The sequence below is a fragment of the Sycon ciliatum genome, chromosome 5 (assembly GCF_964019385.1).
Source record: "Sycon ciliatum chromosome 5, ocSycCili1.1, whole genome shotgun sequence".
Taxonomy (NCBI): domain Eukaryota; kingdom Metazoa; phylum Porifera; class Calcarea; order Leucosolenida; family Sycettidae; genus Sycon; species Sycon ciliatum.
In genome coordinates, this window is record NC_088647.1 from 17,279,728 (window position 1) to 17,304,422 (window position 24,695).

The 24,695-nt window shown below is 51.1% G+C and overlaps 4 protein-coding genes across 6 annotated transcripts in view; 2 read left to right on the forward strand and 2 right to left on the reverse strand.

Moving 5' to 3' along the window:
• Window positions 1-5,739, forward strand: part of LOC135817864 (histone acetyltransferase p300-like) — a 30,160-nt gene extending 24,421 nt beyond the window's left edge. For all 3 annotated transcript variants that reach the window (XM_065331144.1, XM_065331146.1, XM_065331145.1), the window contains exons 15-16: window positions 1-420; window positions 1,730-5,739. The exon at window positions 1-420 is cut by the window's left edge. In XM_065331144.1, coding sequence (XP_065187216.1) covers window positions 1-420; window positions 1,730-4,594 — 3,285 coding nt within the window. In that variant the 3' untranslated portion in view covers window positions 4,595-5,739. The remainder of the gene's footprint in view (window positions 421-1,729) is intronic.
• Window positions 5,740-7,465: 1,726 nt separating this feature from the next.
• LOC135816850 (uncharacterized) lies at window positions 7,466-13,465 on the forward strand. The gene has a single exon (XM_065329951.1). The coding sequence runs from the start codon at window positions 7,466-7,468 to the stop codon at window positions 13,463-13,465; it is 6,000 nt and encodes a 1,999-aa protein (XP_065186023.1).
• Window positions 13,466-14,674: 1,209 nt separating this feature from the next.
• On the reverse strand, window positions 14,675-17,817 carry LOC135817865 (protein ABHD15-like). The gene has a single exon (XM_065331147.1). The coding sequence runs from the start codon at window positions 17,131-17,133 to the stop codon at window positions 15,970-15,972; it is 1,164 nt and encodes a 387-aa protein (XP_065187219.1). The 5' UTR covers window positions 17,134-17,817; the 3' UTR covers window positions 14,675-15,969.
• Window positions 17,818-22,063: 4,246 nt separating this feature from the next.
• On the reverse strand, window positions 22,064-24,444 carry LOC135817866 (protein ABHD1-like). The gene has a single exon (XM_065331148.1). The coding sequence runs from the start codon at window positions 23,922-23,924 to the stop codon at window positions 22,740-22,742; it is 1,185 nt and encodes a 394-aa protein (XP_065187220.1). The 5' UTR covers window positions 23,925-24,444; the 3' UTR covers window positions 22,064-22,739.
• Window positions 24,445-24,695: the final 251 nt, after the last annotated feature.

Sequence of the window (24,695 nt, forward strand, 5' to 3'; positions counted from 1 at the left end):
AAGAAAAGCAACACTGCCTCCAAGAGCAAGAAGCCTAACAATGCGCGTAATCGTGCTGCCAAGCGCATCCAGGCAACAGACGAGGTCTCCCAACGTGTTTTCACCAATTTGGAGAAGCACAAGGATGTGTTCTTCTCCGTGCGCCTTTGCCCGGCAGAGGACATTCCGAACCTGGGCCCAACGGAGGACCCAGACCCTCTTATCCAGTGTGACCTCATGGACGGCCGTGACGCCTTTCTTGCCTTGTGTCGAGACCGGATGCTAGAGTTCTCCGACCGCCAACGAGCCGTCTACAGCACAACTGCACTTGCATTTGAGCTTCACAACGTCAGTAAACAGCCCTTTGCATTCGGCCAGGTGCAATGCGATACCTGTCGGAATATTGTTGCTGGCGCTAGCTGGCACTGCACGGACTGTCCGGTATGTTCTCTCTGCTCTCTCTCTCTCTCTCTCTGCTCTCTCTCTCTGCTCTCTCTCTCTCTCTGCTCTCTCTCTCTCTCTGCTCTCTCTGCTCTCTCTCTCTCTCTCTCTCTCTCTCTCTCTCTCTGCTCTCTCTCTCTTTCTTTCTCTCTTGCAAAAGCCTTGGGGTAGTAAGTTTGGGAGTAAGTATTGAGAATGGAACAATAATATTCTGCTTAATTCTATATACCGTAAAGTCTTGTATAAAAGCCGCGGTTTCTATGACTTTCTTGGTGAAATTTTGCAGGCTTCTATACAGGCTTCTATACAAGACAGGTGTTTCTATGTATGTCAACACTAAAACCAGGCTTATGTGTGATTTGATGGGCCCAAAATTGCGGCTTCTATTCGAGGGCGGCTTCTATTCAAGTGCGGCTTTTATACAAGACTTTACGGTAGTCCATTTCTAAATCAAGGCAATTCAAAAATTAAAAAAATGTATAAAAGTAATAGGTTTTTTTTGGGCATGACAGTTTGTTCTGTGAAGGAACAATTGGCACAGCACAGAAGCTTGCTTCTTTTTTGATGTAGCCTTTAGGCCACACGTTTTTATTTCTATGTTTCTCGTCACCCGAAAATCTAAAAACGTATGCGAGAGGTGGAAAAAATAAAAAATGACCGAAAAAAAGTTTACTAGACCTTTGGTCATACTAAAATCGACCAATACACCATGTAAAATAGCATCCATAGTAGAGCTTCTGTCACAATCTGTGCACGTGCAGCTAGATTGCACACACAAATGCCGACCTCGCATCATGTGTCGCGTAGGCCAGGCCACATGTGCATGATTGTGCTAGTCCCCACATGCACAGTGCAGCACAGTTTTTTTCTTTTTTTCTTCTGAACTCCTGGATTGTATGCGCGCAGGTGACGAGAAACATAAAAATAAAAACGTGTGGCCTTAAAAGTACTGTGTTGGCTTTGTACAATTGTCAGTTAAGGAAATCCTATTTTCCCTGGTTTCTATTGCCTTGGCCACTGCTGTGCTGTGCCTGCCCATGTCTAACTTGTATGCTGTGCTTGGGTGTGCATGTGTGTGTGTGTGTGTGTGTGTGTGTGTGTGTGTGTGTGTGTGTGTGTGTGTGTGTGTGTGTACGTGTGTGTGTGTGTGTGTGTGTGTATGCATGTGTGTGTGTGTGTCTGTGTGTCTATGTGTATGTGTGTGTGTGTGTGTCTATGTGTGTGTGTGTGTATGCATGTGTGTGTCTGTGTGTCTATGTGTATGTGTGTGTATGTCTGTATGTATGTGTGTATGTGTGTCTGTACGCAGGACTTTGACCAGTGCATCACATGTCATGAGACTGTGGGGCATAATCACGCCATGACGCAACAGGGCCTGGTGGAGAACTTGATCCAGAATCCTAGCACAGATGCTGAAGCCACCGCAAACACAGCTGCTGCGCCCTCAACGGCCGGTAAACCCAATGCGTCAACGTCGAGTGCCGCGTCCAAGGCATCTGCAGACATACAGCCAACGCAGGATAAGTTCATTGCTGCTGTTCGGCATGTTTTGCAGTGTCAGGACACTTCATCATGCAACTTGCCCTCTTGTATTCAGGTGCGCAAGATTCTTTCGCACGCTCAGCAGTGTGGGAAGCCACAGGGCACCTGCAGAATATGCCGCCTGTGTCTTTTCTTGTTTGCGAGGCACAGCCGAGACTGCACCAAGCCCGCAGGGCTGTGCCCCATACCACTTTGCAACGAGCTTCGGGTCAAGCGCCAGAAAATGCTGGCCAAGCAACGTGCTCAGCAGGAGAGGATGGTTCGTAGTCGCATGCTGTGCATGAGTACGGCGACGGAGCAAGCTGATACGGGACGTTCAACCCCATCCTCCGTGGCCGCAGGCCGGGCTGATGATGACAGCGGTGTGGCAGGACTGGGATCAAGTCCCAGCAAAACTGCATCGCCGGCCAAACGTCACGGCAAGGATCAGGGAGACGAGCAGATGGACACCTCGACGTCAGGGGATGCTAGTGGCAACTCGGCTCCTGCATCCTCCGCCTCTGCAGCGACTCATGGCAAGGGTGGGGCCTTTGCTTCGCGTCAATCACCTTCTGGTTCAGGTCTGGCGAAAGATACCAGCAGTGCTGCGCCTCTTGATCAACACACCCCACTTGTGAATGGCATTACCCAGTCCAACAGCAACAGCAGCAGCAGTGCGAGTATCAGTGGCATTAGGCCCGGTAAAGGCAAGGCCTGCGGCTCCACCAGCACCATTAGCAGCCAGGCGGGCAACGGTGGCACTGCTAGCACTGCTAGTAACTTGATTGCTTCTGCAAACGTTGGCATGGGACTGTCAACTTCGTCGTCAGCTTCTCCCTTGCCGCAGAGCAACATTGCATTACTGCAGGCAATGCAGCAGCAACAGCCGCCCCGGCAACATGTGTTTCGGAATTCGCCTTCGCCTCAAGTCGCTGCTGGCCTGCAGCAGCAGTTGGCAAGTGTGCAATCACCTGCCAGCCTTCATCAACAGCCAGTACTTCAGCAACCCCAATCTGCAACTGCCGGAGGTGCCGCGTCATCTGGCAGTGCCGGTCACAAAGATGGCACTCAACTAAAGAACCTACTGCTAAAGCAGAAAGCAATAAATCAGGCCAGTGTCAATCAGACACCTCTCAGTAGTGGTGCAGGTACTGGTACTGGCAACCAGCTGCTAGCTGCTGCACCAAGCAATGTTGCTGCTGCTGCTGCTGCTGCTGCTTCTGGCCATAGTTCTGCTCTGCAGTCGCTCATGCATCAGAGCACGCCTACAGACCGCAGTAGTCAGACCCTGCTGGCGCAGCAGCAGCAGCAACAACAACAACAACAACAACAACAACAGCAGCAGCAGCATCTAAAGCTAGTGGACCATCAGCATCAAGTGCAACAGCAACATGTTACAGCCGAACTGATTCAGCAGCAGCAGCTACAACTGCAGCAGCACCATCATCAGCAACAACAGCATCATCAACAACAACAGCAACAACAGCAACAACAACAGCAACAGACACGGCCCATTCCAGCTCAGTTGACTGGTCGCCAGCAACCTCATGCATCTCTCCAGGGTCAGCAACAGCCACAGCAGTTGACGCAACAGCACCAACAAGTAATGCTCCAGCGGCAGCGGCAACAGCAGCAACAGCAGCAGGCATACCAGCAGCAGCGGTTGTTGGAAATGCAGGCAATGGCCCGTCCGATGAACACAAGCTCACCTCAACCTCAACCAGGCCCGTTGCATAACCACACCCAGCCGGGTCGTAACCAGCTTTTCTCCAGCCCGCAGGAGCAACTGCAGCAGCAGCAACAGCAGCACCAACAGCAGCACCAGCAGCACCAGAACCAGCAACTTCAACAGTTGGTCAGTAAACTGGAGCAGGACATGCGTGCTGCTGGACCAGTACTGCCCATTGCGCTGGCTGACAATTCTCTAACCTTGTCGCCCCGCCAGCAACTAGTCATAACCAATTTCGCACGTGCACTTGGTTTTACCCCACAACAAGCGCTTGAGTTGTGGAAGAAGAGGGTTCTTTTACGTCAAGCACACCAATATAAACTGCAAGAGCAGCAGCAACGGCAGCAGCCGCAGCAGCAGCAGCAGCTCCTGCTGCAAAGGCAGTTCCGTGAGCAAGCACTGCGTCACCAGCAGCAGCAACAACAGCAACAACAGCACCAGCAGCAACAAATGCGCAGCGCATCGTTGGCAGTTGCTGCAGCAGCAGCCCACCCTGCAGCAGGTTCTAGTCCCGCAGCAGCAGCAGCAGCGACTGTGACGGGTGCAGCCAATCATTCTCTTTTGCAGGGCCCGACGGGTCTTGGCGCTGCTGCTGCTGCTGCTGGACACAATCCATTGCAGCAGCAATTGGGTCAGCCAAGTAATGACCTAGTGGAGAGCATCTTGGCTGGACCGAGTGCTAGCAACAGCTTCTACTCTCAGACTGGCACTCCAGGCCTTCCAGCCATGGGTCCTACATCCGCCGCCGCCGCCGGAGGGATGCTTGACATGAAGCCTACTATCCAGCAGCTGCACAGCGATGCAGCACTGGGTGTGCGCCTACCAATGAATGGGGCAGTCGGTAGTGAGTTTGATGCCAGCCTGCAACAGCACTTGAATGCAGCAGCGGCCTCTGGCCCGGACCGTCTCGGTATGTTCGTGTAAACCGTGCGATATTGAGCCAGTGCGGGCAGCTGGCTGGACGTCTTGGTAAGTGATACCGCGGACAAGTAACTCGCTGAATAGGTTCCTAGTGTAAAACGTGTTAAAATAGACAATGGCCGTTACGTTGACGATTAGGATTGGCCACCTTTAATACACGCTACTACTGCTGCTGCCACACCCCAACTACACATATTGGCATATTCTCTTTGTACCCAGCACTATTTTGGTATTTTCCTTTACTCCTCCGCTATGTCCGTGCCCAGTCTCACCGGCACTAGTAATATGCTCAGCTTTACTTTTTTTTCTATATCTGGCCTACGCGCTGTCTCCCTCGTCTCAGTTTTATATATGTTGGCATACTCGGCTTATCTCTCCTCCTCTCTCTCCCCCACCCGCCTTCCATCGTGCGTGCAGCAGCTGCAGCCGCCTCTCGTAGATATAGTCTCTGTGATGGCGTCTGTGCTGCTGGTACATGTAGTGCTGCAACAATGGCTATTGTCTATGCTGGAACCCTGGTGCGTAACTTTCTGGGCACCCTTGACGGAACGGAGCAGAAGAGCATAACGGAGCAAACCCACTGCCTGAGGTTTCACGTCTTGAGATCACTTTCTTTTACGGATGTGTGTATTTATTGGAACACACACACACACACACACACACACACACACACACACACACACACACACACACACACACACACACACCGTATGCTGACATCTCGCTAATCTTGCCTCTCGGTGAAGTCGGATGTGTCCGCTGATTGCGGTTTTTTTTGTTATCAGTTTTGCTTTTCTTCGCGCTTTCTTCATTTTCAAACCCTCCGAGCATGTACCATGCATCGTGAGGCACTGTCAAAGTCGATCGACGCACTGCAACCCTCTTGTCTTGACTGCCTTATAAGCGGCCCTACTGTGTGTTATGCTGTCGCCTTATTTTTCGTGTCTTTGATCTTGCGCTAATTCGGTGTTGTGTTGATGAAGCGCATCGACTCGTTTTGCTGTTTTTTTGTTTTTGTTTTCAGCGGGCTATCATTTTTTAACATCCTAACCTTGATGAGAGCAATGTTGTGAGCCAATTCTAGGTGTCTCGCTTTCAATCATTTAGAATTTTGAGATTTTTGTGGAAAGTCAATTTTAAAAAATTAACATCATTTGTCGTGCGCTGGACTGGAAGCCGGTGGATGTGTGCTGCGTACTTTGCACACGTGGCTTTCGGTGTCATTTTAATTTCGGTGGAGAATTCAGGCACCTACATTCGGATTACGCCTAAAAGGCACTACATATAGAATATGCACTGTATGTGAAGGGCAGGCTGGTCACCTAATTCTACATTACACCTGAAACCTGGCAGGTCCCTGGCACCGAAATTTAAATACACCTAAAACTACATGATATACAGTACTTTGCACATCTGTGCCTTACAATCATACCATACCAATACACACATATTCTGTCCCCCGTGAATTCCGCGGATTGCAGAATTTCCGCAGAATCCAGTAGTGTCCGCAGAATTCTGAAAATCCCGCGGAATATTGCAGAAAAGAGAGAAAAAACTGCTTTTTCTGGAGACTTTCAATGTATTTTCACAGCCAAACCAACCTGCTTGTGACTTTCTAAATCAACTTGCAGTATATTTTAGAGCTTTCAATTTTTTTAGACCAGGATTTCGCAGAATTTTGGTTCAGAATTTATAGGGACAGCAAACTTCGGTGGGGTTGCGGAATATTCGATCTGCTTTACGCTCATTTTCCTTGCAGAATTACCGCAGAATAGAGAAGGATTTGCAGAATTAGCGCAGAATTTACTGTTTACAGCCGCAGAATTCTGCACGGAATTTCTGATATTCTGCCGCGGAATTCACGGGGGACAGCATATTCTTTGCCTTAATCATACCATACCAATGCACACACATGCACACATGCAGAGAGAGAGTAAGTTAGTTACATTTATAAAGACATGTTCTGAAGACAGTATGCAGTGGTGTGCGTTCTGTGTGTTTTCTGTGCGTTCTCTGTGTTTTCTGTGCGTTCTCTGTGCGTTCTCTGTGCGATCTGTGTGCGCTCTGTTCTCTTGTGTATTCCCTGTGCGATCTGTGTGTTCTTCATGTACTGTGCAGAAGACTCCAGATATTGTAGAATTTACGAGTGTCACTATTATTTATCTACTGTGTTTATTCTATATTTTGTTAATCCTTCGTTCTTCCGAGAGCACAGTCAAAGCGTTTACTAGGAGTTAGGTACTAGTACATCACTGATTGTTACAAGCAGTTTACAGGTTACAAAACAGCTGGTGTTGTTTCTAAGTTGATTATCTCGAATTTGAATTGTTACTTATCTTTGCATTCCTTCAGAAAGTCCGTTCTGCAGCTCTAGTCCGTCCAAGTGTAGGTTCTGCTCTGACAAGGCTTGCCTTCACCCTGTGGGTGCTAACACTCTCTGACAGGACATGGTTGAAATTGCTTTGAGTTCCTATCAGCACAGATTATCGTTTTCCTTGTTCTTTGAACTTCCTTTGACTTCTACTTTCGAATTTCACTGTTTGTATTATTTTCTGACTTTTCTTGATTTTCCATTATTTTTGTCCACTGCGTGCCAGTACAGCTTGTGTATCGTCATGGCAGCGTGACATCATTGTTTTTCTCATATGCATGCACGTGATCTACGCATTTCTTCTTTGGAGCGCTGTGTGCCACGTAGCTTTGCGTGCGCCAGTGTCTTCGTTGTTGAGAGTTCTTGAGAAGACGAGCAAGTTGTCGTTTCGGTTTCTGATGTGCGGTGGAAAGCGTCTCCACGCGTACATTATCTGGTAGCAGAGGATGGTTAGAGGTTCAGTTTAGTTTAGTTGTAGTGTATGTATCAAATTTAGTTGTACCATGGACGAACTACGATCGGCAAAGATTCGAGTGAAGTCCAATTTCACGAATATCAAACGTGGAATACTGACAAAGCTGCACAGTGAGACCACGCCCATAGACGCCAGAGACCTGAACGCTGGGATAGATGCACTGAACAATGCGGCAGAGGAGGCAGTGCGGGTGATGCTTGAGCTGTGCGAGCTGATGAGAGCTGCAGGTCGGCCAACTGAGGCAATATACGATGAGCTGGACGAGCTCCAAAGCAAGTACGATAACGTGTTGGAGCAGGCCAGCGAAGTGCTCGCCGAGATATGCTCCGCGCGGCCCAGTCGTGGAGGGAGATCTCCAGCGGGCAAGGAGAGAGCCCAGAGAATTAAGGAAGTGCGGGATCTGCTGCAAAGATCGGAGATCGTTGCTGAGAGCGAGGCTGACAAGGAGGAAAAAAGTGAACAGGCACCAGAAAAAGAAAAAAAAGAGAAACTTATGCATACTGTGCCGAAGCGAGAACCGCACCAGGGACCTGTCGGTCTGGAGTCAGGACTCTTACCGAGTAGTCTATCTGGGTCGTCGGCACCGAGTTCCTTGAGTGGGACTGCTGCCAGCTCGGGGACTGCTGCCAGCTCGGGGACTGCTGCCAGCTCGGGGACTGCCGCTCGCGCTCCGAGTAGCAGTAGTACTAGTAGCAGTAGTACAAGTACGTCGGCTAGTTCTGTGCCTGCTGCGGCTCCCATCAGTACGTCCGCTAGTTCGGTGCCTCCTGCTGCTCCCATCAGTACGTCGGCTAGTTCTGTGCCTGCTGCGGCTCCCACCAGTACGTCGGCTAGTTCTGTGCCTGCTGCCGCCTTTAGTAATAGTATGTCGTTGAGGTCTGTGCCGGCTGTTGTAACAGCTTCAAGGGGCATAACCTCGGTTGTAAACTCGGGTCAGGCTGGACCACTGACAGCCAGTGGCGGAGGCAGAGCCACCAGTCAGCCTGTAAGAGCACCAGTGACCAGTACTAGCCTTCCGCCAGCAGTGTCAGCACCGAGTGTAGTGGCACCAGCACCGGTAGCAGCACCAGCACCATTCGCAGCACCAGCAGCGTTCACAGCACCTGCACCGTACGCAAACTTTCCACCAGGTGGAATGGTAGAGCCATGGCGGCAGATGCCACGAGTCGGCATTCCAGTTTTCACCGGAAACCGCAAAGAGTACGAGCAGTGGCGAGCTGCCTTCAACGCATGCGTAGATGTCTCGCCAGCCAACGATGCGTACAAGCTGCTGCAGTTGCGTACTTACCTGAAGGGCGAGCCGCTGGAGACGATCAGTGCCCTCGGGTACTCGCCAGCAGCTTATGCAACGGCAAAGGCGAAGCTTGAGCGCAAGTACGGCGGCAGTCGAAGACAAATTGCTCTGCAGCTGGAGGACATTGAGAGAATGCCAACCGTCCGCAGTGGTCGCCAGCGCGAACTGGTGCGGTATTCTGAGCTGCTGGAGATCGCAATAGTAAACTTGACAGATGCAGGGCGTTCCCATGAGCTGGGTCCGGGAACTCTGTATAACCAGCTGCTGCGAAAGCTGGATGAGAAGCTGATCGCGCAGTATCAGCGTTGGCTATTCGTGCAACAGCAGCCAGAAACAGTCACCATATTAGCGGTGTGGCTGGAACAAGAGGCAGAGTTCCTGACTGTGGCAGCAGAAACGGCAGACGGGATCAGCATATCCCAGCCAGCAGCGTCAGCACACGCGCCTGCCAACCGGCAAGTCAGGCCAGGGTCTCACCCATACAACAGATCTTTTGTGGCTCGTAGCGGAAAGTCGTGTGAAGTATGCGGTGATGTCCATGGCGTGTGGCAGTGCGACCAGTTCAAAGGAATGACTGTTGCAGAGCGCTGGGTCAAGGCCAAAGCAGCGCGTCTGTGTTATCGGTGTCTGGCGAGTGGTCACCGTGGCAACGACTGTGAACGGACGAGAGTTTGCGGCGTTGATGGTTGCGACTCCACGCACCATAGGCTCCTGCACGGGCAGCAGCAGATCAAGAACAGAGATCCGCCCAAGGACAGACCAAGCACAAAGAAGCAAGGTGTGTACCTCGCCACTGAGGGGGAGGCGCAGGAGTCTCAAGCAGCAGCAACGACCATGAAAGCCAGTGGCGCTGGGAATTTGGCTTTGCGAACCGTACCAGTCATGATCGGCAATGGCAACAGACGTGTGCGTATCAATGCTCTACTGGACGACGGCAGCACGCAGACGTATGTCAGCGCCCGAGTAGCAGCAGAACTTCAGCTAAGTGGACCAAGCTCCAAGATATCAGTCGGAGTACTAAACGGACAGCGCTCAACGTACGACACCCAGGACGTCGGCGTGCAGCTCAGCAGCGTAGATGGCAGCTGGGAGCGCAAGATCCAGGCGAACACGCTACAGCAAATCACTGACGACATGCATGCAGTGAATTGGTCAACAGAGCAGCGGCATTGGCCACATCTCAAGGAAGTGACATTTGCCAGCTTGCCGAAGCGTAGAGAGGTAGATATGCTCATCGGCATTGACCAACCAGACATCCATTGTGCGCTGGAGGAGATACGTGGAGCTCCTGGAGAACCTGTGGCGCGTCTGACAGTGTTAGGGTGGACATGTGTCGGGCCCACGACGTCTTCAATGGCTAGATCGTCATTGTTCCAGTACAGCTATGCGGCAGGGGTACGAGACCAGTCAGATGTAACCGCAGAGCTCAACCGCACGATGCAGCGTTTCTGGGAGGTGGAAGTGAGTGGTACCCACCAAGATCCAGTAATCGCACTATCTGTCAGTGACGCAGCAGCTCTGCAGACAGCAACATCGTCACTAACGCAATCGGCAGGACGGTACCAGGTAGCTATCCCCTGGACGGAGAAAGTGTCAGAGCTCAGCAACAATTTCGGCATGGCAGCGCAGCGGCTGCGTAACACGGAGAGCCGACTGGCGAAGAATGAGACAGTAGCGGCAGCGTACAACGGCACAATCAAGGCGTACGCTGAGAAAGGCTACATTAAGGAAATACCGTATGATCCAGCCGACACATCCAGCTGGTATTTGCCTCACTTTCCGGTAGTTCGGATGAACAAAGACACCACCAAGGTCCGGATCGTTTTTGACGCCGCAGCAAAGCACCGCGGCATCTCGCTGAACGATGCAATTCATCCTGGGCCAAAGCTGCAGCAAGATTTGTTCTGCATCCTGCTGCGGTTCCGCAGTCGATCGGTGGCACTTGTGTGCGACATTCAGGAAATGTACCTGCAGATTGAAGTGGCTGAGAATGATCGTCAGCGTCTACAGTTTCTTCATCGCGACGAGCAGCAGCGCATCAAGTGCTATCAGTTCCAGAGATTGGTGTTCGGGCTGAATGTGTCACCGTTCTTGGCACAGTTCGTTGTGCGGGAGCACGCCCAGAACAATGCCAACCAGCTTCCACTAGCGGCCGAGTCAGTACTGAAGTCGACGTACATGGACGACACCCTCGACTCTGTGGATGATGAAGTCACCGCCATGCAGCTATACGAGCAGCTGACTCAGCTGTGGGGCTCAGCGTCAATGAAAGCACGGAAGTGGCTGTCGAATTCCGAGGAGGTATTGAAGAACGTGCCGATCGACGATAGAGCCTCAGTAATCGACCTGAGCAGCAGCGAACTACCGGCAACGAAGACACTCGGAGTGGCATGGTCCGCTCAGGACGATGTGTTCTCCTTCAACTTCAGTCCGGAGCATGAACAGTCCGTCACGAAGAGAGCATTCCTGAAGAAACTGGCGACAGTGTTCGACCCCCTCGGCCTCATCGCACCGTTTGTTGTTCAGGGGAAGATCCTGATGCAGGATATCTGGGCAGCAGGTCTGGACTGGGACGACACGCTGACGCCCACACTACTAGCAGCGGCCACAGAGTGGTTTCAGCAACTGCCTCATCTCACCAAGGTAGCAGTTCCTCGTTGCATTCGATCACCCGGCAGTGACGATGTGGAGCTGCACGTATTCGCTGACGCATCCAGTGTGGCGTATGGCGCGGTTGTCTATGCCAGAAGCAAGAGCAGCGACACTGTCCAAGTACGATTGGTAGCCGCCAAGACGAGAGTGACACCGCTCAAGGCCACCAGCATTCCGCGTCTGGAATTGATGGCAGCAGTGATTGCAGTGGAATTGGCAACCTCAGTGACATCGGCGTTGCAGTTGAGTATGGACAAGGTGGTCTTCTGGTCAGACAGCATGGACGTGATCCACTGGATTCGAAGTGCCAGTCGAAAGTTCAAGCCATTCGTTGCCCATCGTATTGGACTGATTCAGACGGCTACGCTACCTCAACAGTGGCGGCATGTACCGACAGCGAGCAATCCAGCGGATCTCGCGTCACGTGGTGCTACGGTCTCAGCATTAATCAAGAGTTCATTGTGGTGGGAAGGTCCGTCATTTCTCCACAGTGACTCAGCCGACTGGCCGACATTGCCAGCAGGTCCACCGACAGCCCCGAGCGCTGAAGAGTTTAAGCAGAGCAGCGCAGCGGAAGCAGTGAGCTTCGTAACTGTTGCACAGCCGCCAGGATTTCGCCTGAAGCCCGAGCGATATTCCGATTGGTCGCGTCTCATGCGAGTGACAGCGTGGGTAATGCGCTTCATCGGCAACTCCGCTGGCCGGAATCGCATCACAAGTGAACTGACAGCAGCGGAGATCAGTGACGCCGAGCAGTTGTGGATCGCGCAAGCTCAGAGCGAGGCGTTTAGCGACGAGCTGAAGAGTGTGCGCAACAAGCAAGCAGTGCCAGCCAGATCAGCGCTACTGAAGCTCAACCCCAAGGTCGACGCAGATGGGTTGCTGCGATGCGACGGCCGGACGCAGTACGCCGAGTGGCTGCCACACAACGTGAGATTTCCAGTGATCTTACCACGCAATCATCACGTCACACAGCTTATTGTGAAGCACCATCACGAGCTGCAGCAGCATGGCGGCACGAACCAGACGCTGTCGTCGCTAAGCACAACGTTCTGGGTAGTGTCTGCCCGTGAAGCAATTCGAGAGTGGGAGCGTGAGTGTTCGGTGTGTCGAAGAGAGAAAGCCAAAGCAGCGGAGCAGCAGATGGCGCCTCTGCCCAAGGTGCGGCTATCACCACCATTGCGGGCATTCGCTCGTACAGCTGTGGATTTTGCTGGGCCATTCGTGACAGTCCAAGGCAGAGGCAAGCGGCGAGAGAAGCGTTATTTGTGTCTCTTTACATGTCTACTCAGTCGAGCAGTGCACATTGAGATGGCGTACGGTCTTGACACAGATGCCTTCCTCCGCGCACTGTCTCGATTCGTCGACAGGCGTGGTCTGCCCATGCAGATGTTGTCGGACAACGGCACTAACTTCGTCGGCGCCAACCGAGAGCTCAAGGAACTGGTTAACGCCCTGGACCAGAAGGCTGTACAGCGCTCAGCAGCCAACCGCGGTCTCACCTGGTCGTTCAATCCTCCGCTCGCTCCACACTTCGGTGGCGCTCACGAGGCGATGGTGAAATCCGCAAAGCGAGCAATCCAGCACATTCTGGGCAATGCAGATGTCAACGACGAGGAGTTGATGACAGCCTTTTGTGGTGCAGAGGGCCTACTGAATTCTCGTCCGCTGAGTTATCAGTCTGCAGACCCGAAGGATCAGACTGTGCTGACGCCAAATCACTTCCTGACGGGACAAGCGGGAGGTCGGTTCGCTCCAGAGTCGGTGGATGACACGCCGTTTCATCCTCGCAACCGTTGGCGAGTTGTACAAGAGTTAATCCAGCATTTCTGGAAGCGCTGGATGCAAGAGTGGGTGCCCGCCCTGAACCGTCGGACCAAGTGGCCGCATGCACAGAAGAGCCTGCAGCCCGATGACGCCGTTCTCGTACTGCAGTCGGACACTCCGCGCGGACAGTGGCCTCTGGGACGTGTGGTCAAGGTGTTCCCAGGAGCAGACGGCAAGGTACGTGTCGCCGAAGTATTGGTGGGCAGCAAGCGCTACACTCGTCCAATCACCAAGCTGTGCCCACTGGAGTTCTAAGCAGGGTTGATCCGTGTCTGATCAAGAGGGGGAGAATGTTCTGAAGACAGTATGCAGTGGTGTGCGTTCTGTGTGTTTTCTGTGCGTTCTCTGTGTTTTCTGTGCGTTCTCTGTGCGTTCTCTGTGCGATCTGTGTGCGCTCTGTTCTCTTGTGTATTCCCTGTGCGATCTGTGTGTTCTTCATGTACTGTGCAGAAGACTCCAGATATTGTAGAATTTACGAGTGTCACTATTATTTATCTACTGTGTTTATTCTATATTTTGTTAATCCTTCGTTCTTCCGAGAGCACAGTCAAAGCGTTTACTAGGAGTTAGGTACTAGTACATCACTGATTGTTACAAGCAGTTTACAGGTTACAAAACAGCTGGTGTTGTTTCTAAGTTGATTATCTCGAATTTGAATTGTTACTTATCTTTGCATTCCTTCAGAAAGTCCGTTCTGCAGCTCTAGTCCGTCCAAGTGTAGGTTCTGCTCTGACAAGGCTTGCCTTCACCCTGTGGGTGCTAACACTCTCTGACAGGACATGGTTGAAATTGCTTTGAGTTCCTATCAGCACAGATTATCGTTTTCCTTGTTCTTTGAACTTCCTTTGACTTCTACTTTCGAATTTCACTGTTTGTATTATTTTCTGACTTTTCTTGATTTTCCATTATTTTTGTCCACTGCGTGCCAGTACAGCTTGTGTATCGTCATGGCAGCGTGACATCATTGTTTTTCTCATATGCATGCACGTGATCTACGCATTTCTTCTTTGGAGCGCTGTGTGCCACGTAGCTTTGCGTGCGCCAGTGTCTTCGTTGTTGAGAGTTCTTGAGAAGACGAGCAAGTTGTCGTTTCGGTTTCTGATGTGCGGTGGAAAGCGTCTCCACGCGTACAAGACAGGTAAGTCTAACAAATGAGGACTGAGACCTCTACAACAGGGTTTTTACGCCTGAAAGCAGGTGCATGATGTAACAAGCAGGTTGTCAGTCTAGATTTTATGCGCAGATGGAGAAAAAATGCGCAGAATTTTTGTAATGAGATGAAAAGCAGAAATAATAAGAAAAGAGAGAGAGAGAGAGAGAGAGAGAGAGAGAGAGAGAGAGAGAGAGAGAGACAGAGAGAGAGAGAGAGAGAGAGAGAGAGAGAGAGAGAGAGAGAGAGAGAGAGAGAGCTCTCACTCACACACATGCACACACATGCGCGTGCACACACACACACAGACACTGTGATTCATGCAACGACGTACAACGTTCGGCAGCAGTATCTTGGCAATGCATCTATTGCAGCTAGCGCGAGCATTTTCACTTCTTGAAATGCAGCATGTGTGACACAGTCGTAGAGCGTGTGTGTGTGTGATACTCACATGACATTGTCGATGTCATGTACTTCCCCCGTAGTTTACGTACGGAAGCATCTTTGCCGAGCACTGCAGCGTCAGAGTGCATATTATACAGATAGGGAGTGTACAGTACTGCCGGGCGCCGAAGAACGGCCAGGCTAGAATTTCATCAAGCACAGCATACCAATGATTACTGTAGTGTCGCGTATAAAAGCATGACCTGTATAAAAGCATGACCTGTATAGAAGCATGACCTGTATAGAAGCATGGCTCGAATAGAAGCCGATTTTCCAAAGCGCGCCGTGACACACAATGTACACTGTACAGCATAGACTGAAGATGTTGACGTAGAAGCATGTTTTGAATAGAAGCATGGTTTGAACCCCGGCTTATACGGCCGTATTAGCACCTGCTTTTATACGCGACATTACGGTATGTATACACGGTGACTCAACTGTGCATAGCCTGTAATACATGGAAACAAGAACGGTCTAGGCTAGGAGGCTGACACCCCAGTTCTTCGACGACCAACACTACTGTACTACTGACTGTACTTGCAGCAGCGATGCCGCTACTTGTACTTGTACAGGGTTCAGCACCACGACAGCGGTGGCGGCCACTGCACAGCGGTTGCGCAACGACACTCGATGTGCGCAGCATGCCTGCAGTGCTGCCATGACGACGGCGGTGGCATGGCCGCCGGCACTGTTGCTATGCCGACAGTGGGCGCTGCCGGGACGCGGCAGCATGCACCCGTCACATCCACTCATGATTGATCGTGCTGTTGTTGCCGTGGTTACAGTCTGTCTGCGGGTCTGCCCGCCATGCGGAATGGAGTAGCCTGGGGAAAGCGCACACGGCGCTTTGGTCCGAGATCAGTTCACGGATTGCAACGAAGACGACTGAAGACCACTCGCCGTGTGACACAGCTGCACTGTGCCACCACGTACCAGACGACCGAAGACCACTCGCCGTGACACAGCTGCACTGTGCCACCAGCAGAACCAGCTAGAAAATGCAGTGTGTGCGGCCAGCTGTTATTCAAGTCCACGAAGAAGAATTTCTGACTCAAAATCAAAATATTTCCAGCTGGCCAGCTACTATAATAATATTCTTATAAATATTGGCAAATGTCTACTAGTGTGTTCAGCTTACTAGTATGAATGCTGCCCAGCGTCACTACTATTCCTTTTTTGCCTTCCACGAGGAGACTTGTTGCAGGAATGAGCAGGCTACGTGGAAGTCCCACCGACGGCCCGACCAGCCTTCTAGAAAGCCGCAGTGACCACCGTGATCGCTAAGGATGAGCAGAGAGTCCTTCTTGCCGCCAATGACGTCAAACGGAATCATCTTCGCCGGTATGACGGGATCGTCTCGCGAATGAATACACGCAAACGGCACGTCGGCGCGTTGGAACGAGGACAGCTTCTCCTCGAACCCAACCAACGCCGGAAAGGACTCCGCACCGTAAATTCTCACGTCAACGTTTGTGTAGTAGTCCACGCATGTTGACGTGCGACGCACCTCATCCAGGTCAATGCATTTTCCCAGCGCTCTTTTGTTCTTCTCCACAAAGTCCTTCAGTCCCTTAAGCATATAGTAGCTGTAAGGCCAGACGAGGCAACCGCCCTCAAACAGTTGTCTAGCATCAAAGCCGTGCGACACGCACACCACTCCATCCAGGAGATGGTCGTCGGGATAGTCCATGAGGTAACATGAGGCCTGCGCGGCACCAGCCGAGCATCCCACCAGGAAGAGAGGGGCGCTCGGGTGGCGCGACTTAAGCGTGGTGACGATGAGGCGCACGTCGGTAGGATCCGTCAGCGACATCAGCCTGGGCTGCAGGAGGTCAACGCCCTCGGCATGGCCGCGCTTGTTGACACCGACGGCACGCATGCCATGCTCCATGGCCACACGGGCACCGGCTGCCACGTAGCTCGAATTGCCGTTTATTCCGTGGAGTATCAGGCATATCGGCGTGCTGTCCTCGCTGTCCGCGTGCGTACCGTGTTGTGTGGTGGCGGCATCCGATTCCGCGCACACCCAGTCCAGCACCACCACGTCGCCATCGGGAGTGTTCAACAGCTCGCGGCGGAACTTCACCGTCGAGTCCATGCTGAACACCGTCGATCCGAGTATGGTCTGGCTGAGCGCGCCCGGTGCCCAGGGAGTTGGCACAAACCCGTCCAGTGCCGAGCAGGCTTTCTTGAATGCGTCCAGCCACTCCGGTGGACTGCCGTTCCCGTGGACCAACTCTACATTGCTGCGGCAAGGTAGAAACAACGTTCTAAGTGTATGCCACACTACACGCACTGGATAGGTCAAAGCCAAATATACAACATCCATGTTCAACGCTGCTCTATTACCGGAACTTCGCGCAGATAAAGCAGCTCAGCCGTGAATCAGTAGATTTTCTCAACGGATCGTCGCCATCCGACTCGATGGCGAGTTATTGATGCATCCAACTTCCAAGCCGCGCAAGATCGTCTGCGCTGGACTTGTATCCCAGGCTAGGTGCGAACATGCAGCGCTAGCGGCACGAGGCAACACTAGCACTCGTCAACATGCACCGGGCTGTGAGGTGTCGTGTCGAGCTAGCTTGGCAGTACGAGATCCGCGACGAGGTCATTCATGAGTCTCTCTCTCCAAATAAAAAACTTAGTTTGTCAAAATAAAACGGTCCCATGCAACGGCTAGCACTCCTTGCAACAGCAGTCAGCGGGCAGTGCGCTATGTAAGCAATATGCTTGCGAAGACTAAGCTGCAGGCAGTGGCTTGGCGACGTGGATATCTCAAGCGAGGCAAACCTTTACTTTAGTGTTGCCCTAGTCGATATACAGTACCAGTACCAGTATTTGGCAGTATTTCAGGATGTCCTGGACTAGCTGACAGTGCAGTGGGCTACGCTAAGCAGGAAATCCTATGTCATACCAGTATTTGGCTGTATCACGTCCAGACCGGCCAGTATGGAGCCGTAGAGATATCCAAGCAAGTAATTGTAAGTAAATAACATGACTGTTTGCAGTACCGCTAATGCAATGCTGGACTAGAAAATTAATGGTGAACGCCCCAAAAATGTGTGCTCACTGTAGAGGAGACGGCTCGATACCGGGACGTTTTGACAGCCAAATTTGTATAGACCCACTTGAACCGATCATCAGCGTTGATTTTTCACTCGAAATATGTTTGTGGAAGGAAACTGGCATGTTGAAGTTTGCTCTGGGGCCAGAGTCAATCGAACTGAGCCACTGCACTCCTTTGTGTTGACCCATTGCCTCCAAGTTGCCCAATTTTTCGCTTCAAAAAAGTTCAAATCAGAGGTGGCTCCAAACCGGACACGTTTTAGAGTGCACGTCAAATTCACTCTGGGTCTGAAATTAGGTAATTGCTATCGCTCCACGACGGCCAGTACAGAGTAACAATAAGCCTTGTGTGTGCTTCCATTAGTTTTGATTGGTATGCGGTGCTTTATTGGCGAGAGGCGAGCCGCTGTTTACCTGCGACAAGAAGTTGATTTTTCGAAAGTCGTAAAACTCAAGTCGCAGTGCGAAGCAACACGTCAAAAACTCACCTGCTTGATATGGCGCTTCTGGTCATCGCAGAGCCATGAAATTTTGGCTCGGAGTATAACACATAGTAGTCTCACTGTGACATATGTTTTCTAATCAAAATACCAATAGAGAAAGTGAATATTGAGTCCGTTCCGGTTTGCAACCGGTGTCCTATTTGAAACCGTCCCCTCTACCAGCACTACTCACTAGCACAAGGCCTGTCAAGGGTACAGACTCAGTACGCTATTCTTGTAGATCTACTACTACTACTACTAGTACTAGTACTAGTACACTAGTACATGATTGTATGCATTGAATGAAAAAACACTCGCGCGTCTCTTATCCGGGCACCTTGGGACCGGGCACTGCCCGTATCTCAGATTTGCCCGTATATCAGGATAACTCATCTGCCATGTATCATTATCATTTTTTGAAGAAGTTTATTTGGCACGTAATGCACAATGTCATGTTCAGGCTAAAGAAAGAATCCATTGATAAGAATGTGTGGATTTCACAGGTTGGCAGTGACAAATAAGCACTTGCGCATACGAAAAAAGCTCAAACCCCCCAAATTCAAGGCATTTTTCCCATAGGAACTCAAGAAGAAGGTGCCCGGTAGAGAGACGTGCCCGTATCTGAGGCGTCCGGATAACTGAGAGGCGTTGAGTGTAATCGATACTGATTACTGTGGAAGTGGTGGTGCATCTGCTAGTATAGTGTGGCGGATAAGTCTGTATCAATGATTGTATGAAAAGTACTACTGCCAGTGACTAGTAGATCTACATGTACATGTATATTACTAGTGCCAGACCAAGAGCATTATTACTTGCCATTACAGTACATTTTGTAGAGCAAAGACTTACTTGACCAGGCTGAGAGCCAGAGGCTAGGATAGATGTGTGTTTTTTTGTAAAAAAAAAGAAAAAAGTGGAATATTTCCACAGTGATTTTCTCCGAAGATACCCTGGTCATACCCTGGTCGTCATCATTATTATTGTGTTGCCTTTGCCCTGCTATGATTCATGATGACCTATCCAAATTCCAAACATGGTTGCATCCCGTGGGGTCGGTTTCATGTAGATGTAGATGTGGAGCTGATAAAGTCAGTGATAGGTACATGTAGATCTCAGTCTTAGAGTCTTAGAAAGCCCTTGCGCGACCCCCCCCCCCCCCCCCCAGGCGCGTGCCCCGTGTGGGTTCCTGGGTGCCCGGAACCCCCCTTTTTTCCGCTCAAAATGCAGGATTTTGCTTCTTTTTTCGAAACTTTTCCCCGAGGGAGGCCCCCCTTGAAGGGCACCGGCGCACGCGCCTGCTGCCCCCCCCCCCCCCCCCCCCCCCTGTCTAAGAACACAGGAGACAAGGCCGGGTCGAGAGTCATACCTGGACAAGAGGGTGAAGCAATGCAATGGGCACTGAGTGCGGTTGGGCTTTCAGCCGTTTGCACGCCGGTGGCCACCGGGGCTCATCCAACCACTGGTCTCTGACGGACTGGTCAGACTCATAGCCGCACAGATGCATCTTGGGAAGAAAATATGGAATGATAGTGAGTAATCGCCCTCATTTTCTCTGTACTGCGCTGATGAGTCCACAAAGGACGAAACAGCTCTGTCCGCAGATTGAGAAATACAAGTATAGTATTTAAAGGAGAGAGAGGGAGTGTGTGTGTGTGGGGGGGGGGGGGGATCATTGGGATGATCACACCACAGGGTAAGATGTAGCCATTTTGTAACGAGAAGGGTATTTTATACAATGTACAGGCAGAGGCACACTAAAAGTTACCGATAAAATCAACGGGTAGGGTGACTGTTAGAATGTGACCAGTGGAAATGAATCACAACTTCAAATTTGATAACACTGTAAAGTCTACAAATTTTCGGCCAGTTCAAATTTCGGCCTCCCAGGGATAAACTACATTTTGGCCGCATTTATTTTCGGTCTGTACGCTCGTACTGCTGCCGTTGGTATACACTGGTCTGCGAACAAGTTACACGTACCGTACTGTATACACCACACTGCCAGTTGATTCCGGGCTGAGTTTAGAAACATCCTTCACTGATATGTTAAAACCTTGAAGGTTTGGAGGTGCCTTACGGTTCTTGTTCCACTGGGGAGGTCTGGAGGTGGGTTCAAGTGTTCCGGGACTCTGCACTGAAGATGGTTGTTCCAGGGTGTCGGTGATGGATCATGGCTTCTAGTTAGAGGGCTGGGCGAGGGGCCTGAAGCTGGAACTGAGCCATGGTACTCCTGAATAAGAAGCTGTTGCTGCCGGCGTGCAAGCTGGGCTGGGGCTTGGTTGGTGGTAGAGTGTCAGGACTGCCTCAGTGAACAGCAGGGCCGGCCGGGAACCGGTCAGGCTGGTCCGGCCATGGCCGGACCACTTTCCCAGCTGGATGGTCCATGTGATTCGTGCAAAACCGATGTAAAAAAATCCAGAGGTACATGACTCGACTGTATTGCTGACGTGTGATGTGCTTCGAAGTAGCTCAGGACTCCGTGACCGGCACTGTTGGCTGATATGGATAAAAAAAAGTTGTGTTTGTGTTCTTTTACTATAATTTTCTGCATTTTCTGGAGCCTTAGAGCAGGGCATAGATTAACGGCCGGACATCGGACATTTTCCGGCCATTTTCGGCCACTGACTGGACGTTTTCAATTTCACCGGACATAGTGTCCGGTAAAAAAAGTTTTAAAAAAAGAGCAGGGACCTTTCGACCATTTTATGCAGAGTTAGGCTTTCTTCGGAGCTTCGTGCCAAATGCGACTTGCATATCGTACAACTAACACGTACACCGTAGTCTCAGGCGTAGACTTCACTATATTTACTTGATCCGTCTACTTAAAAAAAAAAAAAAACACCCTGAAAATGTGTTGTGGAAAATGTCCGGGCATATCCGGACAGATTTCAAAACGGTAGGACATTTGTCCGAGCTAAATGAAATCCTTAAAAGCTATGCCCTGTTAGAGATGCCCAAATTCGCTCTATTTCACGTAAATTTTAAATATTTCTCCCGGGGGACGTCCCCCGGACCCCCCTCAAAGGTTCGCCGGACCACTCCTAAACTCCTTCCTCCGGCCCTGGAACATGTGGTGGGGCTGTGGAGGAGTTTCCAAGAACATGTACCCGGGGTGGATCAATGCACCCAAGCCCCTACCCGGACAATGTTCTTGCTAACTAACAGGGACTAGGTTACTTCTACATCATGTAGATCGACTTGTATGTCTGATCAGTGAGTAGTACTGTGACGTACTAAGTGAGTTCCACTGTACATGTAGCATACTGAATAGCACCGTGAGAGTATACTTCGAAGTACTAGTAATTATAAGCCCCCAGCTTAACTCATGATACTATGATAGTTGTATGGGAGGGGGGGGGGGGATACATCCGGATTGACTGATGATTGCAGGTGGCTGTCTGAGCCTAGAGTTTCAAGAAGACCCAAGAGTCACTTATGTGAAGTTATGCACTAGTAATTATGGAGTCTGAGTGGGGAACCAGAGCTAGAAGTGCTTTAAAATACTGCACGCCTACTAGTACTACTGAGCAACTAACTTGTACACACAGTACTGCACTAGTGATCTAGTGAATCCATGCTGCTTGGGGAGTTTGGCTGTACTGTGTTTGTGTGATCATTTTGAAATATGCCACACCTCTCCGCATGCAATGGTGGTGGTGGTGGTGGTGGTGGTGTTTTATGCAATGACTATCAATTTTGGACCGTTCCAAGTAAAATGCCACACACCGCATCACGCTTTGGATCAGTGATCAAGCATATGATACTATGAAGCAACAATGCGGAGTACACTGAGTAGAGCTGTGGTGACTGTGAATCACAGTACCCAATACATTTGGCAGAGCTCGATGATTGTCTCCTGGTTGGGCTAAAGTAGACTGAGTCACACAGATACATTGTTGTGCCGTTCACTGGATCATTGCTAGGGTGCCTTGCAGGTATGACGTTGTAGAGGAAATTTTCGCACTGTAAAGGCCGAAGTGCAATATTGTGCCCACACAGTAGATACACCGTGCGCGGATCCGTGCCTTCGCGCATGCACAAGCTGTTCACAATCAATCCAACGCATTTTACAGGGTTGAAACAAGCACTTCCAGCCTCATGATGTGATAAAAAATGCGCCCACCAGTCATTCTTTAACTCGTGTTGAGGTTTGAAAGCACTGGCATACACATAGTCACCAAGTGATCTGCCCAAAACAATAATTATTAACTTAAATTCCCATCAACTCCCTAAAAGCCTCGTGTACACTGTAAGACGCGATACTTCGTAGGACACAACTGTACACAAGAATGCCACTATGCCATGTCAAATCAAGCTGAGTTGTACATTATTTGGCATTTGGCCTATTCACAGTACAGTGTAGTCCTGTTGAATTTCTGCACTGCCACTAGCTTGTAGTGCTAGGTGTGTCCTCGGTGCGGTCGCTTGCAGCCCTAGCCCGCTGCGAGACCAACGTGAGGAAGGTGCATGCAACATGATAATCCCAGCGGCGGCCCGACCAGCCCTCCAGGAAGCCACAATGTCCGCCGTGCTCCGTGATAAGCAGCGCACTGGACTTCCAGAGTGTCTGCATCTTGCTGATGGGTATCATCTCCTCCGGTACTACGGGATCGTCTACAGAGCTGATGCATAGCGTCGGCACGCTGCAGCCCAGGAAATCACCCCGCAGCGGGTTGCACGCGTCCCACAACTCGTCCGTATCCTTATAGTCGTACAGTTTAAAATCCACCTCGGCGTAGAACTCGTTGAACGTAGCGCACCGCTTGATCTTCTCCACGTCAATATGCCCCTTCAGGACGGCGCGGTTCTTCTCCACGATCCGCTTCATGCCTCGCAAGAGTATCCACCCGTACGGCCAGGGTACGGTCCCCGTATCGTTCGCAGAGAACAGCTTCTTGGAGTCGTAGCCCGGAGAAAGGACCGCGACGCCGTCCAGGTGATTGCCAGTCGGGTAGTCCTGAAGGTACGAGGCCAGCTGGCCACCACCGGCTGATGATCCCAGTCCCACTAGCTCACAGTTCGGGTAACGCTCCTTCAGCACCGTGCAGACGTGACGCAAGTCGCCCGTGTCGCCGAACGACAGCAGCTTGGGCTGTACAAGGTCGAGGCCGGGCGCCTGGCCTCGTTTGCTGACGGCCACGGCGCGCATGCCGTGCTGCAGCGCCACGCCGGCCGCCGACTCCATGTCGGACGAGTCACCGGACAGACCGTGGAACAGCATGCACACCGGTGCGTCCTCTTTGGGAGCGTCCAGTCCCCGCATGCTGGCCCAGTCCAGTGCCAGTTTGTCGTTATCCGGAGTGTCCAGCACTTCACGCTCGTACTTGACCCTGCTGTCGGCATCGTGTACCAGTACGCCCAGCACCGTTTGGCTGTGGCCGTCCGGTGCCCATGGCGACGGGAAAAACCCCTCTAGAGACGAGCATGCCGCCCGCAGCTCGACGAGCCAGTCCGGCGGCCCGTCTTCGTGATGAACGACTCTGGTGCGACTCCACTGAGGCGCCACCGGGCTCTTGATGGCGTTCCATAGTACACGCACGGGATAAGTCAGGAGCGCACCAATGGCGTCCATAGCCCTGGCAGGCTGCTTGTTGTCCTTGCACTCACTCTCCGAACACAGTACTTGAAACGACGCGTGACCAGAGACACGCAAATCTTGCTACATAACAGATTCTGGATGAGATATCACTAGTGCAGCGATTAGAGAGCCAGTACTACCTGGCTTGGCTACTGTATCGAATACGTACTGACGGCTCCTAAGTCACTGACGATTATCAAGTAACTGATGCTGTACTGTTCGTCACTGAGTTTTCCACTTCCCGAGCGCCCCCACTTCCTCCTGCCTGATCGGGTAATTGGAATTTATATCCTGAAATTGTAGTTCACCTGACAGCAGCTTTACGAGCGGAGAATTATGCCCCGCAATGTAGCCTATTGAGTCGATGATTGTAGGCCAATACTCTCGGAGGTACTAGGACTCGTACAGCTGTCGTACTGTGTAAACTGGTTCTGTTTGATCAACACCTGACCATGAACCGCTAACTACAATGTAGGTAGGTACAATTATCTTGTAACAATAAACACGATATTGCTAAAATCAATTATTTTCTGCAAGCTTGTGGGAAGTTCACGGTGCATTGTACATATGTGGCGAATCGCTTTGTTTTCTGCGCTGCTCAGATCATGCGCACGTGATCGTGAGCTACCATGGCTTACTTGTATTTTGTGAGCCTTTCTTCAATGCACTGGTGCATGCATGCTCGATGTTGCAGTTTTGTAACACCAAAATTCGTAATTATTACACCGGGTCATCAGGGTCATCGATACCTCAACTGGGGTTTGA